Source organism: Sapajus apella, unplaced genomic scaffold, assembly GCF_009761245.1.
Source record: "Sapajus apella isolate SASKATOON/1434 unplaced genomic scaffold, GSC_monkey_1.0 scaffold25, whole genome shotgun sequence".
Classification (NCBI taxonomy): Eukaryota; Metazoa; Chordata; class Mammalia; order Primates; family Cebidae; genus Sapajus; species Sapajus apella.
In genome coordinates this window covers 12,072,645-12,090,167 of record NW_022436965.1, presented here as the reverse complement: position 1 = coordinate 12,090,167, position 17,523 = coordinate 12,072,645, and the positions used below count along the sequence as shown (strand labels likewise).

The following is a 17,523-nucleotide window of genomic DNA, read 5'->3' as shown; positions in this document are numbered from 1 at the left end:
GATGGGTGCATCTGAAAAAGCTGGCCTCAGGGACAGTGCAGGGACTGCCGCATGAGCACCTGTCCCTGAAGCCTCCACCACCCACTCCCTCCCCAGCATACTCCTCAGCTGGGTCCAGAGCCCTGGGGGTGGGGGTGGAGCTATTTTAAAAAGGGAATCACTGCTATTTCCACTAAGTGGAACTTCCTACGCTGAGAGATCCTGGCACAGGAGTAAGGACTGGAGGGTAACGTCTCCAAGCACTAGGGGCCTTTGGGGGCAGTTTCTGTTCACAAGGCGTAAGCATCACACCCTTTACATAATTTGCCTTATTTAATTCTTAGAAATAAAACGTGGAAAACCTATGAGGTAGGTACTTTATGATATCCCATTTTACAAGTGAGGAAACAAGTTCAGAGAGGTTCGGAGAAACGTGCCCAAGGCCATGTAACTGGCAGGGCAAGGACCTGGAGTTTAGAGCAGGCTCACTTCCCAGGGCTGCTAGTCCAGGCCCCGCCTCAGGTGCACTGAGTCATCAGCGGGAAAGGATGGAGTCCCTCCGTCTGCACTATGCAGCCTACCCTCCTGCAGCCGGGCATGGCCTGGCAAGGCAGGGCTCATGCCTATTTACTCATGTTTTAAACCACAATTTTACAAATGTCAAGTGGGAAATGCCATCGTGGGGTGCAGCGGTCAACCCAGCCCACCCCTCTACTCCCCTGGTAAGGAAGGTGGCGGGTGTGTGCCCCTTGGCGGGCAGCCTGGGGTGCAGGTCACACGTGTTGGCTCCGTAGCCATGGCTCCCCCATTCAGCTGTGTGACATCAGAAAAATTAACCTCTGAATTAAACAGTTTCCTCACCTGCAAAACGGGAATAGCAGCAGGGCCTACTTCTTAGGGTAGTCATGTGGGCTAAATAACACACACAAGGCCAGGTGTGGTGGCTCAGGCCTGTAATCCCAGGACCTTGGGAGGCCAAGGGAGGCAGGCAGATTGTCTGAGCTCAGAAGTTCGAGACCAGCCTGGCCAGCATAGTGAAACCCCATTTCTAGTAAAATACAAAAACTAGCCGGGTGCAGCAGTGTGTGCCTGTAGTCCTAGCTACTCGGGAAGCTGAGGCAGGAGAATTGCTTGAACCTGGGAGGCAGAGGTTTCAGTGAACTGAGATCATGTGACCACACTCCAGCCCGGGCAACAGAGTGAGACTCCATCTCCAAGAAACACACACACACACACACACACACACACACACACACTGCTTGCTCAAGCCACTAGCTAGTTTATAACAGTGGTTCCCTATATCCCAGCAGGCAAACCATTGACTCGAGGGACCTGCGAGGAAGATTGGCAGGGCCACCAGAAACACACTGGTGCAGAGGGTGTAGGCCCCAAGCTCCTCTTCAGGGTAACCAAAAATCCTTCTTTAGCAGTGGGACAGATCAACGTCTCCTTAAGCCTGAGCCATCCACCCTTCCCCGAGGAAATGGTGCCATCTGTGCCCGGCTCCTAAGCTGCCCTCCCATTAGGTGTGAGCCAAGCTATGGAAACGGGCTGAGGGCCCACAGGAGGCTACAGAGGTGGGAACAGGGACTCCCCCAGGAGGGACCGACACGCAGCTGGGGTTTGCACTCTTGAGAGGATGTCTGGAGCTCAGAAGGGGCTGTGGCAGGTGCAGCTGTGGCTGAGGGCTGCTCAAGGGAATCTGAAAAATGGGATATTCTGTCCTGGAAAAAAGGTGGGGTGGGGGTTTGGACAAATGCTCTCATATTAGCCAGGTGCCAGGGGAGGAAGCGCTGTGAATGACAGCAGGACGGGCGCTGAGCTGGGAGAGAAATGTCCTTGGGCTAGGAGACTTTGCCTTGGTATCAGGAACCATGGGGTTGGGTGAACTGCAGGTCTCCAGCAGGACGAAGGGAGGAGGGAGGAGCTGGCATCCCAACAGCCAGGGCCCAAGGTCTTGGGGGAGGGGCCTGGGAGCCTGGGGTCTCCTGCTGGGACTGCCCCGGAAGGAAGGTCAGGAGAGGCGGATCCTGCAGTCCACCTAGTGGTCAGCTACCCTGCGGCCGGGCCGTGAGTGCCACAGCTGAGGGAGGAGATGCGCTCGGCCAGGAGATGAAGCGGCGGGTCAAGTGGAGGCACAGTGGGGCGTCCAGAGGAGCAGCAGGAAGGCCAGGTAAGGTTACTGTGTCAGTGAGAGGAGTCTCACGGTCGCCAGGCGGGCTCTGCACAGAGTCCTTCATGTGGACTTCTGCGGCTCTCATTTTTCTTTTTTCTTTTTTTTGAGATGGAGTCGCACTCTGCCGCCAGGTGGGAGTGCAGTGGCGCAATCTCAGCTCACTGCAACCTCTGCCTCCCTGGTTCAAGCGATTCTCCTGCCTCAGCCTCCCAAGTAGCTGGGATTACAGGTGCCCACCACCACGCTCAGCTAATTTTTGTATTTTTAGTAGAGATGAGGTTTTGCCATGTTGGCCAGGCTGGTCTCAAACTCCTGACCTCAGGTGATCCACCCGCTTTGGCCTCCCAAAGTGCTGGGATTACAGGTGTGAGCCGCCGCGCCTAGCCAGCTGCCATTTTTCTAATTCTCTGAGCACTGAAAGCTGAAGGAAACAATACTCAGAACCCAAGGGTTGCCGTGTTTATGAATAGCACATTATTTCCTGAGGCAGGAATGACAGGACCTCCAAGAACAAGAATATGTTAGCTGCCCAGACCCCCATGTTGTGAAATATCAATCTGACACACACACAGCTCAGAGAACACCTTCTTGTTCCTCGGTCTTAGAGGATGTGTAGATTTAAGTCCAGTAAACTGCTGTGTGCAGTGACAAGGCCAGGTAAAGGCGAGCGTGGGCCAATGGAGCAGACAGGTAGGGCTGATTTGGTATGCAGCACTCCTGCTGGGACAGGCTAGCTCAGTCTCTGATGGAAGGAAGGGCCATTTGATATGACAGGTGCGCACACTGCCCCCCAGGGCTCAGCATGCATGGGAACTCCCCCTTATGAGCAGAGGGGGTATGCTGTCTTCAGAGGCTCAGGCAGGTGCCGGCACTGGCAAAGCCTGGCATTCAGTGGCCCTGCCTGGCTCCTGCTGTGGATTCAGAGAAGCTAGGATTTAGAGGGCTAGGATTTAGGGGAGGTAGGATTTAAGGGAGCTAGGATTTAGGGAGCTGGGATTTAGAGGAGCTAGGCTTTAGGAAGCTAGGATTTAGGGGAGCTAGGATTTAGGGAGCTAGGATTTAGAGGAGCTAGGATTTAGGGGAGCTAGGATTTAGGGGAACCAGGGTATTGGGGAGCTCACCAGGCCAGGAATGAGGTCCAGATGAACATGGCGGAAACCTAGCCCCAGTAGCTGGGCTGTGCTCCTCCTCTGGGCTCCGTCAGCTCCCTGGGTCTACCGCAAGCGTCACATTTACCATCTTGTGCTAAAATGGTCAATTGCCTCTGTGAGCCTGATGGATAGTGAGTTCCTGGGAGCCAGCACCATGTCTTAATTTTCTGTGTGCCTCTGGTGCCTCGCAGAGTGCTGGACACACGGTAAATGCTCAGGAAGCCTGAGCTGAGTGAACAGGGGAATCCGTGTGGTGTCACTGCATGTTGAACTAGAGCTGCTTGCTAAGAGCCAGCCTGGCCCAGAGCTTTCGCCTGCTAGCGAGCTGTGGGGCTGAGAGCCGGGTGGGCCCCGGGATCCATGTTTCTCTGGCTGGGTCTCTCTGGATGATCATCATGGTCTTTAGAGCGACAGGGGCACAAGAAGGGGATCAATGGGGTTTAATCAATAAGTAGATAAAAAATTAACATGTGTGTTTAGGGGATTTGGCAAATGAGTGCAGCTTGCTCTAGTGTTTGATTCAATCCAAGTTGTCTTTCCCTTGAGGGCAATTTTCATACATGTTGCCACCCAGGGGAGTAATGTCACTTATGCCTCTTCCTCAGCTTCAAGTTGGAGCCCAGGGCCCCAGAGGGTTCTTTTCGAGGTGTTGGTTTGTCACGCGGCTCAAGAACACCTGAGAGCCACATGTGGGCAGGAGTGGGAAGCCTCAGGAAGAAGGCTCTGGCAGCTCCCCATTTAGTCTCCCGTGGGCTGCTCTGTGCGAGCCGGGCAGCTGGTGAGAGTGCACGCTGGGTGAGCAGACAGGGTGAGGAGGCTCCACCCTCTGTTCGGAAAAGGCTGTCCCAGGTGTCTGGATGCAATAAAAGGTCTGATGTTTGGCTGCAGAAAACCAGCCAAGTGAGAGCACCTGGGGGAAAAAAAATCGTGAGAGACTTAAATAGAAACATGTCAGGGCTCCTTTGGCTCATGGTCCTGAGTTGAAATGACCTACCCTGAGAATTCACGATATGGCACGAAGGAGACACCCTTGATGCTTCCATAGGAAGTATCCTCATGGGCCACCAGCCAGGAGTTACCTCTGCACACCTGGATGTCCCAAAGATCTGCAGTGACCGGGAACGTGCAGCCAGCTCTGTCAATTAGGTTCTCAGTTGCAATGAGAATCCACATTCAGCGGATTTAATTGTTGCAGGGACTAGAGAATGAGGCTGGACTCTAAGCTTCCAGCAGTGATGTTCGGAGCCAGCCTGGAGATGGGCTGATCAGGGAGCGGCTCCCTCGCTCCGCTCACAGATGCAAACAGGATGCCCCTCGGGGAGTTTCTTCAGTGTGTGACTTGGAGCCAAACACAACCCAATGTTATGTCCAGCATATCAACATGAGTCTGGATGTATACTGTTTAACTTTGTTAAACCTAAACTAAATAAGAGAAGAAAAATATTTTGCCATGAAATGTGAGAGGAACATAAAATTTATTGAATCTAAGTTGTAGAAAATGATACAGCCTGTTTATGAGCATTCTACTAATGCTCTTTGCCAACAAGAGAAAAAATCCATAGCCCTGCATAGAGCTCAGTGATGTAACAAGAAGAAAGGAGTAAACACCTTGGAAGCTGCCTAATTCTTAGTCTTTAAATGCACCCAGATTCTCCCTACTCACCACCCGTCACCCCTGAGGACCTCCCAGGCTGGCCATGTCTGTGCTAGGACCAGTTCCCTGACTTCTGTTCTCTCCCCCGGGTCTCTCCAACAGAGCTCTCAGGATCTGCCTTCGGCTCCTCTGTTTGGAGACCCATTTAACCAGCTTTCTTGAGCACATTGACCTCAGCTCTCTCTGAGACTCTTGGCTTTACAAGTTCCCTCACTTTTATCACCACCCCACAGCTCCGGGTAAGAGATGCTGTAGGCCAGGCATGCTGGCTCACGCCTGTAATCCCAGCACTTTGGGAGGCCGAGGTGGGCGGATTAGCTGAGGTCAGGAGTTGGAGACCAGCCTGGTCAACATGGCAAAACCCCATCTCTACTAAAAATACAAAAAATTAGCCAGGTGTGATGGCTGGCTCCTGTAATCCCAGCTACTTGGGAGGCTGAGGCAGAATTGCTTGAACCTGGGAGGCGGAGGTTGCAGAGAGCCAAGATCTTCCCATTGCACTTCAGCCTGGGTGAAAAGAGTGAAACTCCATCTCAAAAATAAATAAATAAATAAAATAAGAGAGATGCTGTGTCTCCAGCCCAGGCCTGAAGCCCTAGCAAGAGAGGAAGATTCAAACCTTCTGAGCCAATGTTCACATGGACTCAGCTCTGAGGTCCTAAGGACCTCGGGGGCAGAACGTTCAAGGGAAGGAGGTAAACCTGTTGTAGAAGAGTCAGTGGCCAGGCTTACCCCCCACCAGATGCCAACCAGCAGTCAGTATCTCCAGGTTCTGAAAAACTTTGGCTCAATCTGAGTTGTTGCCAAGTCTGGTGGGTGGGGCCCAGTATTTGGCAACTCCAGACAGGAATCAAGTTCAGGTGGACACAAAGGTTCAGCTGAAGCAAGTTATGGATTCTCAGCCAAGAGGACAGCAGCAGGGCCCACACCCCAGGAAGGGGCTGGCAAAGCCAGGGCAACCTGGTTGGGCCCCAGTGCTACTCAGAGGGCTTAGGACAGCAAGAGAAGCTGTAGACCAGCCCCACATTCTGGTACCGCGGGAGGGGAGAAGCCTGTGGTGGGAGGAGGTTTGCAAAGCCTTGCACAGAACGGGACTGGGATAGACGGAACGCTTGCACTGGAAAGCCCTGGACAGTTATACAAACGTATAACAAACCACTGTTACGGTCTCCGTCTCAGTGCTCCAGCCCACTGGCCATTCAGGTGACACAGAGGTGAGTCGCTAACCCTAATCCTAACTCTTCCAGTTCACATTTGCTAGGACATTTCATTCCGTTTGAGTCTCCAGTGCAGGTTTTTTCCATTTTTTTTTTTTTTTTTTTTTTTTTTTTTAATTAGACAGGGTTTCATTCTGTTGCCCAGGCTGGAGTGCAGTGGTGTGATCCTAGTTCACTTCAGCCTTGGTCTCCTGGGCTCACGCGATCTTTCCACCTCAGCCTCTAAAGTCGCTGGGACCACAGGCGTGCACCACCACACCCAGCCACTGGCTTCCCTTTGGGACCTTGTAAGCTACTTCCCTTTTACACTAAGAGCAGAACTCTAAATCAAGTTTTCTTATGAGGAGACTTGCTAGAGCGGAATAAGGAAGATGAAATGTGTCAGGGAAGTGTGGCGGAGATTAAACCTTTAAGCCTGTCTCCTCTTAGTCCTGGGAGAAACCTGGCCGCGTTTCCCAGCCTCTTTTGCAGGGAGGTACAGCCTTGCGATTATGTTCCAGCCAAAGAAATGTGAGTGGGAGCGACGAGGGCTGTTCCCAGGACTAACCCAAGGAGCCCTCCCATCTGAGACGCTCCACCCTCCATGGACCCCGTATGAAGCATAGCCCCCAACAAGGCCAGTCCCAAGAGTCTACTACTGTGCCACTTGGTTTGATTGTTTCAGTGATGGTTGGGAATTTGAAGCTGTCAGAGAAGGAAAGGAGGATTTTAGGGGCAGAAATTGCAACCGCAGAGCACCTTCCAGCAGGGAGGCTGAGAGAGGCAGGTGTGAAATCATCAGTGTACTCTATTTGGGTTCCGTCCAAAGAGGGTAAAGGGAACGGGCTAAGTAAGGAGGCCTCAGGGGCCGTGTTTGGCAGGAGCAGGGAGAGCTCTGCTGGCTGGCGGCGTTGGCTTTATCTCACACGCCAGGTGCCCTGTGATGGTTGGTTGTGGGAATAGTAACGGGTTCCCCTGGTTCTCGGGAGGCCCTGGCAAGCATGTGCCTGCCATGGCGAACTTACAGGAGAGAAGATCCTCCCACAGTACGTTTGTTCTGACTTTTCACTTGTCATTAGCTGTATTGAAAAAGCCAGAGATTTACAATGATCTGTTCCAATTGTTATGTTTAGTTCCTGAAACAGAGGTACCAGGAAGTACATGTGATAAAAACTGGATATAAGTTTTCCACAGAAACAACTTAATAGGATTATGATTCTAGCCAAGGTCTGATCACTATGATAAAAATGATCAGAAATTGCCTAGTGCTCAGTGTGTCAATGATCAAAGATATTTGTACCCTGCGCAGAGTAAAGCCTTCCAAGGTGTCTAGAAATCAGTCAAGCAGGACAACACAGGAATGAATCATATGCAAACTCTAAAAATTTTATGTAAGAGGTTCTCTTGGGGCTGTGAGTCAGAGATCGTCTCTGGCTGAGGGCACCCACCCAGAAACTCCAGTCTGTTGGGATGTAAACAGCGAGGCATCCTAAGTGTGAATCGTCTAGGTCACATGTATTGAGCTATGTCTGTTTGAATTCTGGGTCTTTGTGAAACATTCCACACTAATCAAAGGGCTTTAGAACACCGGGCCCCCCGTGGTCAATAGGCCCCTTGGCACACATGACATTCTCTTAATGTTCTTTGGGCCTTGATGTGGGGAGTGGCTGAGCCTGGACCTCATCATGGGCTGGACCCCAGATCACAAGAGGACAAACTCAGGGGACTAAGACCATTTTAAAACTCCCCCAACCCCAGCCTCCCCACACAACACTGTATTCATAAAAGTGAAAAAAAAAAAAAAAAAAAAAAAAAGCAGGATGCTTGTAAAGAAAATGATATCAACTTGGAAAACAAAGACAGGTGGCTTCTTCGTTCTGTCTGTTGTGAATATTCCTTTTTCCCCAAACTCCGATGGAACAGCAGTGGGCTCTATGCTGCTTGCCCTGGTACAAATGGATTTTGCTCGAAGGGGGATTAGGAAAAGCATGTCTGGCATTCTTCGGGTAAGAACATCCTATGGCTTATCTAGAACAAAGTTATACCACAGCAATACCAACCCTGCAACACCGCTTCAACCTAGCTTCTCATGCGGGAGCAAAGCTTCTTAAAAGAATATGAAAATCATTATGCAGACTGGGCAGGATGGCTCACGTTTGCAATCCTAGCACTCTGGGAGGCCAAGGCAGGAGGATCCCTTGAGCTCAGGAGTTCGAGACCAGCCTGGGCAACATAGTGAGACCTTGTCTCTACAAAAAATTTTAAAAATTAGCAGGGCGGGTGACGCATGTCTGTGGTCCCAGCTACACAGAATGCTGAGGAAGGAGAATCACTTAAGCCCTGGATTTCAAGACTGCAATGAGCCATGATCACACCACTGCACTCCAGCCTGGGTAAAAGAGCAAGATCCTGTCCCTTAATAGATAAATAATCATTCAGGTTCACCACATGCACTCCCCCAGCCCCTCCAGAGCATATTAATAAAACAATGGTTACAATATTTGAGAACGTGAATAGTAAATGCTGTGAGAAGGCACAAGCCCAGAGCTCTAGGTCTGTAGTTAAGGTTCTGCCCAAATGATGGTACCATGTGCACAGGTGTATATATACATAGATAATTTTTTACTTTATAAAGTGGTTTTGCATTCAGACCTTGATTTCTCTTAGACCTTCTTTCCTAAAAGACACGCCAGTGGGCTCATGTGCTATGCCTGGCTAGAAGGCAGCTCATTTAACAACTGCTCAGTCAGGCAAGGGAAGTTCTGCTGCAGGTCCGGGAGGCCCCCAAGCCAAAACTAGCAGAAGGAGATGGGGTCCATTTTCATGGGGCTGGTGGAGGTTGAGATGGAGTCAGTCGTTTTCCCTGTCATTTCCTTGGAGAAAGGGCATTTCTACCAGGAGGCCATCAGATCTGGGAGGGCTGAAATGAATGGTCCAAGGAAATTTAAAAGTTCCAGCGTCTCATTTACAAGTGGGGAAAGTGAGGCCTGGGAAGCTGGTGATCATCCCCAACTCCTTCTCCTTCCCGTGATGCAGGGACAGACACATTCTCCTCGGGCTGTGATGGAGTAAAACCCACAGCTGTCGCCAGTGTTTGGGCTGGGAAATCACCACCAAGGAAATGCATCTGAAGTGCTGCAGGTAGCTCTAGGGTTCCAGTGGCCTGTGGGAAGGATAGGCCCCAGCAGATGCATGAAACAGGAGGATGCGTGTGATCAGAAGTGGCATGTGTGGGCATGTCATTCACATGCAATTTGCATGAGTTCCTGTACTCCTGTGCTGTCTGTCCTCAGACATCCGCGCTGGCCTTTTCTGTGCAACTAGCAGTTGAAAAGAGAGGGAAGAAGGAAGTGGAATGCCCGGTGATCAAAGGAAAAGAGAAATCAAGTTCACCAACCCAGATTCCCAGCGACTTTTGATCCCGTGGGATGCCATGTTCCTCTGTCTACTTTAGCACAAACTATGGCCACCCTCAGAACGGACTTTTCTTTAGCATTCTTTTTTATTCACCCCCAAAGCTTCTTGTCTTTAGCTTCATGTCCCAACCCTCTTCCAGGAAGATAGAAGAGCTAGGCAAAGAGACTTTTTAGGTGGGCGGGGGGTGGTTGTGGGACAGGGGCATTGTGCGGCCAGAGACATGAGAAACCATCCTACTGAGATTGGCTACCCCACCTCACACAGAGTAACCCAGGTTAGGTAAGACGGCACATGTACATTGAACCAGAGACTTCAGGCCATCCCCCAACCCCAGGTGGCTTCTGGCCTGAGGTGGGGTCCATTCGCGTGAGGAACGCACAGCAGAGGACATGGGCTGCGTGCTCAGAGGAGAAGCTGACTGTCCCTGGAGTGTATCCTCTGAGTCCGTGTGTGAGTCCTGCTGCAGAAGGAGCCGCTGCTTCTCACGTGTGCCTTGTGCCTCAGCCGTAGCAGGCCATGGTCCTTCTGAGTGTGGACTTTCCTTCTGCTGTGAGAGGGAGGCCTGGTGGCTCTGAAACCTGTCCTGAGCCCCTCCTCTCAGGGGCCAAGGCCCCCCAGGCCTGAAGCTGTGGTGACACTCTGGACCAGCATGTGGGACCTGGCATTGTGACCTCAGCTGTTCTGTACACAAAGAGGTGGTCACCTTGCCCATACCTGGACCTGTAAGTTGCATAGGACAGTGGCCTGGTCCTGGGGGCTGTTGTGGGGAGTTGAAGAACACCCTGGCCTCCTCCATCATGTCGGCCAAGAGGGCAGAATTGAAGAAAACAAATCTGGTAAAAGAGGGACATTGCTGGACAGGTTGGGGCCTCTCTGAGCTCCTACTGAATGGAGATGGTGGCGGGGTCAGGGGACACAGAGAACACTCCATGAACCTCTGGTATTTCTTTCTCTGTTCTGAGCATAAAGCAGTCTCTCAGCCTGAAAGAGGTGTGAGAGTAATCCCTGGGCTTGGGGTGGGAAGAAAGAGGCCTCTGCTGCCTCCCTCTGGGGATGAGGAGCACTGCCGAGGGAGCACTCCTCCCTCCAAGACCACTCATGGTTCCACGATCCATACCAGACCTACCAGCATCTAACCAGCAGGTCTAAGGCTTAAAATAACATTATTAGATAAATATCATTATCACCACGATTTTACAGATGAGGAAATGGGGGCTCAGAAAGGCTAAGCAACGCACCCAAATTGACCAAGCTAGTAGAGAGGACAGCTGCGATTAGAGCCCAAATCTGCCTATGGCCAAAGCCCTTGCCCTGGAAACACTTCCGGGCTGGCTTCTAGTTATTTTAAAGTGCTTTCTCCACACTGGCCCCTCCAGCAGGGAGAGGGCTGCCTGCTGCATGGGCAGGCACACGCCCACAGGAAGAGGACAGCACACCAAGATTTGAGTTGCCAGGAATCAGATCCGGGTGCCTCGGGGTCTGCGAGCCTGAGCCCATCAGCTGGGCAGGCAGGGTTGCATGGGGGTAGCAGGGGGAGGGGCGGGGTCCCCTTGCAAGGACCGGATGTTCTCCTCCTCAATCCTGATGGCTGCCGGCCTGAATCCCAGCCTCCTCTTTCTGCAGAGCAAGAACTACAAGGCAGTTTGCCTGGAATTGAAGCCAGAGCCGACCAAAGTAAGAAGCTCTTTTGAGGACATGCCAGCAGCCAGGCCTGAGATCCGTGGGGAAGTGACCTGGAGTCAGGGGTCATTCGCTGATCTTAGGGGTCAAGACCTGTCCCAGGTGCCGGGGGATGCACTGAGGGTTCTTGCTCTCATAGAACTTCACACTGTAACCGATCAGATACATACATGAACAAGGACTGATTCAGTAGTGTTACCTGCTCTGCTGGGAATCAAGACAGGGAGACATGGCTGGGTGACTGCTGTAGAGTGGGTGGTGGGGAAAGGCCTTCCGTTGAGCTGCTGAGAGTTGAGAGACAAGGCGCTGGCCTTGCACAGGCAGAGGAGGAGCCTTCTAGGCAGAGGAGGCAGCATGCACTGAGGCCCGAGGTGGGAATGGGCTTGGCTGTCCAAGGGACGAAAGGAGCCAGGAGGAGGGTGGAACGAGAGGAGCTGAAAGAGGAAGGATAGAGGAATCTTCTGCACACGTAGGGCCACCAGCTTCCCCCTGCCCTAGCCCTAAGGGAGGAACAGAAGCACAGGGGGATCTCTCCTGCCTCTGACTTCCACCCTGCATCTGCAGTTCCCAATAGTCGCTGTTCCTGTTTCAATCCACAGATGTTGGATTACAAAGCAGTCAAACAAGAAGGGCCATTTACCAAAGCAGGAGTGACGCAGGACCTAAAGGTGAGTGCGTGAGCTTGGAGGCATGTCTATATTCCGAATCCCTGGAGAGTAAGTTTTCCCCAAATCCTCCGTGCCTGTTTCCTAAATACAAGAATATCCTCTTACATAGGCACAGTACAGTTATTTAAACCCAGAAGTTAAAATCCGGAAGTTAACACAGAGACAACACTCATCTATAGCCCTTGCCCTAATTTCACCAATTGTCCCACACATGTATTTCGTAACAATGGAAAGGAGGCGTTTTCTGGTCCAGGGTCTGATCCAGGATTACACGTTGCCTCTAATTGCCATGTGTCTTTTCTATAATCTGGAACAGAACAGTTCTTTGTCTTTGGGGACACTGACAGTGACATTAATTTATTTTAATTTTATTTTCTGAGACAGGGTCTCCCTCTGTCACCCAGGTTGGAGTCCAGTGGTGCAAGCTTGGCTCACTGCAACCTCCGCCTCCCAGGTTCAAACCATTCTCCTGCCTCAGCCTCCTGAGTACCTGGGACTATAGGCACGTGCCACCACACCCGGCTAATTTTTGTATTTTTAGTAGAGACGAGGTTTCACCATGTTGGTTTTGAACTCCTGACCTCAGGTGATCTGCCCGCCTCAGCCTCCTGAAGTGTTGGGATTACAGGCGTGAGCCACCACACCCGGCCTGGGAACATTGACACTTGTACAGGTTACAGATCACTTATGTTGTGGGATAACCCTCCATTAGGCCTTGTCTGGTGGATTCCTTGTGATAAGGCTCAGGCTGTGCATTTTTTGGCAGAGACATGTGATCCCTATAGGTCTTACTGTCTTATAGTCTTTTTAAAACATTAATTAATGTTGAGATGGGAGGGTCTGGTTATGTTGCCCGGGCTGGTCTCAAACTCCTTGGTTCAAGCAATCCTCCCGCCTTGACCTCCCAAAGTGCTGGGATCACAGGTGTGAGCCCGTGTGCCTGGTCTCTCCCATTCTTTCCTCCCTCTTGGAAGTTTTTCTCTGAAAATGCCTCAGCAACTTTCCTTTCCTCCTGTTGCCATTTTCCCCTCCATCCTAGATGCTCCTTTCCTCCCCTTCATTTTATTTCCTCAGAATGAACTCAGGGAAGTGAGAGAAGAGCTCAAGGAGAAAATGGAGGAGATAAAACAGGTAACAAGATGAGGCCTTCCATATGGAGGAAAAGTGTAGCTTTGGGAAAAATGCAATCCTTACCGTTGGATACAGCTAGTGCTCGACTTACGACCATGATTGGTTCCGACAGACCGGTTGTAACATGATTTGGTCGTAAATTGAGTAGGCTATATGCACGCGGAGATGGTAGTGCTGCCGGAAGCTGGTCCGCACTGTCGTACGCCCAGCTGGGCAACGTTTGTGCTGCCAGACGTGGGGCAGTCGTGGCTAGCGATTGTGGTCATGAAGTCAAATGGTCATAAGTTGCATAGGTCGTAAGTCGATCAATACCTGTAGTGAAGGAAAGCAGGAATCACATGGAAAAATGTAACTCAGTCCCAACCCCCAGAGCGCTTCAGTGTTAGCTTGCTCACTTCTTACTTGTTTGATGCCTAAACCCAATTTTTGAGTGACTGAGAACCCCCTAAAGTGTCTCTTTGATAAGGGTGGGTGATGTCACGTTAGTGATGAAGCTGAGTGAGTGGGGCTGATTTGGAATTTAAATTTAGGGGCAGCCAGGGACCAACCCCATCGTTCTTATGCATCTCCCCTGAGCAAGCTGCAGAGCAGAAACCCTCTCATTTCTGTGATACAACCAACCACCTGTAGCATCCTTAGGAAAACAGGTGAATAATCAATCAAGAAAGTGTAATTGAAGCTGTGGTCTGCACCCAACATGCAGCCTTGCAGTAGCCAGATCTAAGCCGCGCCAAGGCTGGTGGCAGTGGTGGCTTCATGGCGCTCGCACCCTAGTTCCGTCACAGACTCCTTGAGAGGAAAGTGGCTCTCACAGACCATTATTAGTCCGTGCCAGAGGAGCAGCTGCTGCCGTTTGCTTAAAATGCCCCGAAGACGCCGCAAATAACGTCAATAATATGCTTTGTGCTTTGTCAATCCTGTGCCTTTTTTCCTCGCCAGATAAAGGACATACTGAACAAAGATTTTGATAAACTTCATGAATTCGTGGAAATTATGAAGGTAAGCATTACTGAGTGCCTTCCATGGGCCAGTGCCGTACTGGAAACTGTGGAAGAGACGCCACATCCTGCCCTCCAGGAGCATATTATCTGCTAGTAGTCCCAAATTCCATTGCAAGAGAGAATTGCAAGCCAATTAATTGGTTGTTTGCTAGTTAAAGGCTTAGAGATGTGAGCAATGAATATGGGTTGCAGCAAGCAGCAAAGTCCTTGCAGAGAAAGTGACTCTCAAGTTGGGCCTTGCACACTGCATTGGAAGCTTAATGCAAATCTCATCAAGAGCCCAATAAGATTCTATTCTAACTTGAAAAGTTACTAGGATGATCTAGATTCTAGGGCAGTGATTGACAAAATGTGGTGTGTTTCAGAATCGCCTGGAACACTAATAAAACAGGGCCTAGCCTCATGTTCAGGCGGTCCTGGGTCCTTGTATCTTAGACAAGTTCCCAGGGGAAAGCTTGAGCAGCACAGATGTAGCAGCATAGACAGGCAAAAGCTAATACGTACCCATTTTTCAAGAGTCGTAAGTGGACACTGCCTTACGAGATAGTGAAATTCGTGATAAAAACAAAGTTATTAAATCAGCCCAAGGATAGTCAAACACATGAACGAAATGGGATAGATAACACCTCAACAGTCTCTCTGCCTGGGATGTAACGAGAATCACTTGTGAGGATTTTAAAACTCCTTTCACTCAGACCCTTTCCCAGAGGAACTGAATAAAAATCTCCAGGGTGGGCCGGAGGTGTTTAAAACTCCATTTCAATTTGGATGCTTGCCGTGGATGAGAACCAGGTCCTAAACATGTTAGCCACAGTTAGCTGCACGGTAGAATCACCTGGGAAGCCTTGCCCTGCACCCTCCGCATGTCCAGGCTGCATGTCGTAACGATGAAGTCAGAGGCTCTTGGAATGAGGTCGAGGCACCAGTGGTTTTTAGTTGCCCAGGTGATTCCGGTGTATATTCGAGGTTGAGAACCATAGCGCTATAGAATTTACAATATGATAAAGGTGATTTTTTTGATGTCAGTGAGAAGGAAAGGATTTGGTATTAATATTAAAAGCATTGCTTGACTATATGAGGAAAAAACTTAATCTGGTTACCACTGTAAAGTGAAATAGCCTAGAAGTGATTTTAAATAATAAAAACCAATAAGAAATTTTAAGTAAATATGTAAATGGAAGTTCTAAATATAAATACAATGGAAGAAATTACAAAGGAAATATTGATATATTTGAGTATGTAAGATTTTGGGGTTTTCTTGAGACGGAGTCTTGCTGTTTCCCAGGCTGGAGTGCAGTGGCACAATCTTGGCTCACTGCAACCTCCGCCTCCTGGGTTCAAGTGATTCTCCTGCCTCAGCCTCCCGAGTAGCTGGGATTACAGGCATGCACCACCACATCCAGCTAATTTTTTTGTATTTTTAGTAGAGATGTGGTTTTACCATTTTGGCCAGGATGGTCTTGATCTCTTGACCTTGTAATCCACCCTCATCAGCCTCCCAAAGTGCTGGGATTACAGGCGTAAGCCATCATGCCCTGCCCTATGTAAGATTTTTAAAAAGAATTATGACAGGAAAATCACTTACATTTACAGAATTAAAAAACAGTTTGGGGGAACATTTTTCCACAAATATAAGCACAGGAAAAGGGTTTTTATCCATAACATATAAAGTTCACATAAACCAATAAGAACTAAGTAGGAAAATAGACAAACATGTGAACAGACAATTCACAGAAGAGAATATAACTGAAAAGCAATAGACATATTTTAAAAAGGTGTGCCCTCATGAATAATTAAATACATGCAAATGAACAATCAATTATTGTTTCATTCAAACAAAATTTTAATATCTGACAATTATAGTACAAGTCATAAATGCTCTTATACTGTTAGAGTGCAAATTTATACAAAACTGGAACATTATTAGACAGTAGCTATAAAAAATCAACCTCTTGATTTATCAGTTCCACTTCTCAAAATTTAACCTATGAGAACAATCAGAAACGCCATCATGGGTATACATAAAAAGATGTTCATCACAGGATTATTTATAAAAATAAAAATTTGGAAACCTCAATTTTCAACAGTAAGGGAATAGCCAAATTATGAAATATTCATCCGGGTGCAATGGTTCATGCCTATAATCCCAGCACTTTGGGAGGCCAAGGCAGGTGGATCACCTGAGGTCAGGAGTTCAAGACCAGCCTGGCCAACATGGTGAAATCCCATCTCTATTAAAAATACAAAAATTAGCAGGGCATGGTGGCAGGTGCCTGTAATCCCAGCTACTCCGGAAGCTGAGGCAGCAGAATTGCTTCAACATGAGAGGTAGAGGTTGCAGTGAGCCAAGGTAGCACCACTGCACTCCAGCCTGGGTGACATTAAGACTCTACCTCAAAAAAAAAAAATTATGGAATATTCATATAATAAAAGTTAGGAACTATTAAAGATAATATTTAGAAAGAATGTTTATAACGAGAACTAAAAAAGCAAGATACAAGTAATATACATAGGCTGATCTCAGCTAGGTTAAAAAAAAAAAAACAATATACAGAAAAAAGACTGGAAAGAAACTTACCAAAGGGGTTCATAGCAGTTATTTCTGGATCAGAATATTCATACTTTTATATTCCCTCTGTATTGTCCAAATTTTCTATAAAGGGCATGCATTAATTATTTCTCTATTAATCCAAACAAAGCAAGTGTTTTGTTGAGGGGGGTGGCTGGTATGGAAAGGCACAAAGGAGGCAATTTCAGGCAGAGGAACAGCTTGAGCAGGGCAGGAGGCAGCAGGAACGCGTTGTGTACGGTGGTCGGCAGGGAGGTCAGTCATGAAGTGGGACCACTGGGGTAAACTGAGGAAGAAAAAAAATGAATGGGCACAGAGGCTGTGGGTAATGAAGGACGTGCATTTGAAAGACATGCAGACAAGCTGGGACTTGGTTCTGTGAGCATCACGCGGCCTCTGGAGATTCTTGATTAAAGAACATGCTGGGAGCAGCACTTCAGAAAGCTTAGCCCGGCAGGTGTTTGTTTGCAAGGCGGCCTGGGGGGGCCCTGGGAGCAGGTGGAGATGTCTGGCAGCAAGCACAACAGAGCAGGACCAGGTGTAGGGGAAAAAGAAAAAGAGTGAATCTGAAAGATGCAGTGAAAGAAAAAATAACAGTTTTTGTTGACTGATAGAATATAGAGGCTGAAATCTCGAGAGGCAAGCATCCGTGTGACATCAAATTTTAATCTGGATGATTAGAAGAAAGTGGTGACCATGACAAAGACAGTGGGGGAGATAGAGCTAGCCTGGGAAAACGAAATCAATTTGGAACATGATGACTTTGAAGGGGTACGTGTTGGTGAAACGTGTAAGAATATGGGATATTTCGACTCTGATGTTTTGGACCTACGGGACATTGACCTCAAGGATATTTTGACTCTATAAATACAAATATTTTATTCAAATTTGTACTAACATT

The 17,523-nt window shown here is 49.0% G+C and overlaps 1 protein-coding gene and 1 long non-coding RNA gene across 5 annotated transcripts in view; one reads left to right on the top strand and one right to left on the bottom strand.

Moving 5' to 3' along the window:
* Positions 1-5,957: 5,957 nt before the first annotated feature.
* LOC116560099 lies at positions 5,958-11,941 on the bottom strand. Its single transcript, XR_004272785.1, has 3 exons — positions 11,851-11,941; positions 8,530-8,533; positions 5,958-5,968 (listed from the first exon to the last, which is right to left on the bottom strand). It is a non-coding gene; the product is annotated as an uncharacterized LOC116560099 (long non-coding RNA).
* TEX35 (testis expressed 35) overlaps positions 8,554-17,523 on the top strand; it is a 12,521-nt gene continuing 3,551 nt past the window's right edge. For 2 of the 4 annotated variants that reach the window (XM_032291308.1, XM_032291306.1), the window contains exons 1-4: positions 11,254-11,355; positions 11,853-11,921; positions 12,996-13,052; positions 13,992-14,051. In XM_032291308.1, the coding sequence (XP_032147199.1) occupies positions 11,269-11,355; positions 11,853-11,921; positions 12,996-13,052; positions 13,992-14,051 (273 nt within the window). In that variant the 5' untranslated portion in view covers positions 11,254-11,268. The other 2 variants (XM_032291309.1, XM_032291307.1) reach the window with 2 other exon arrangements.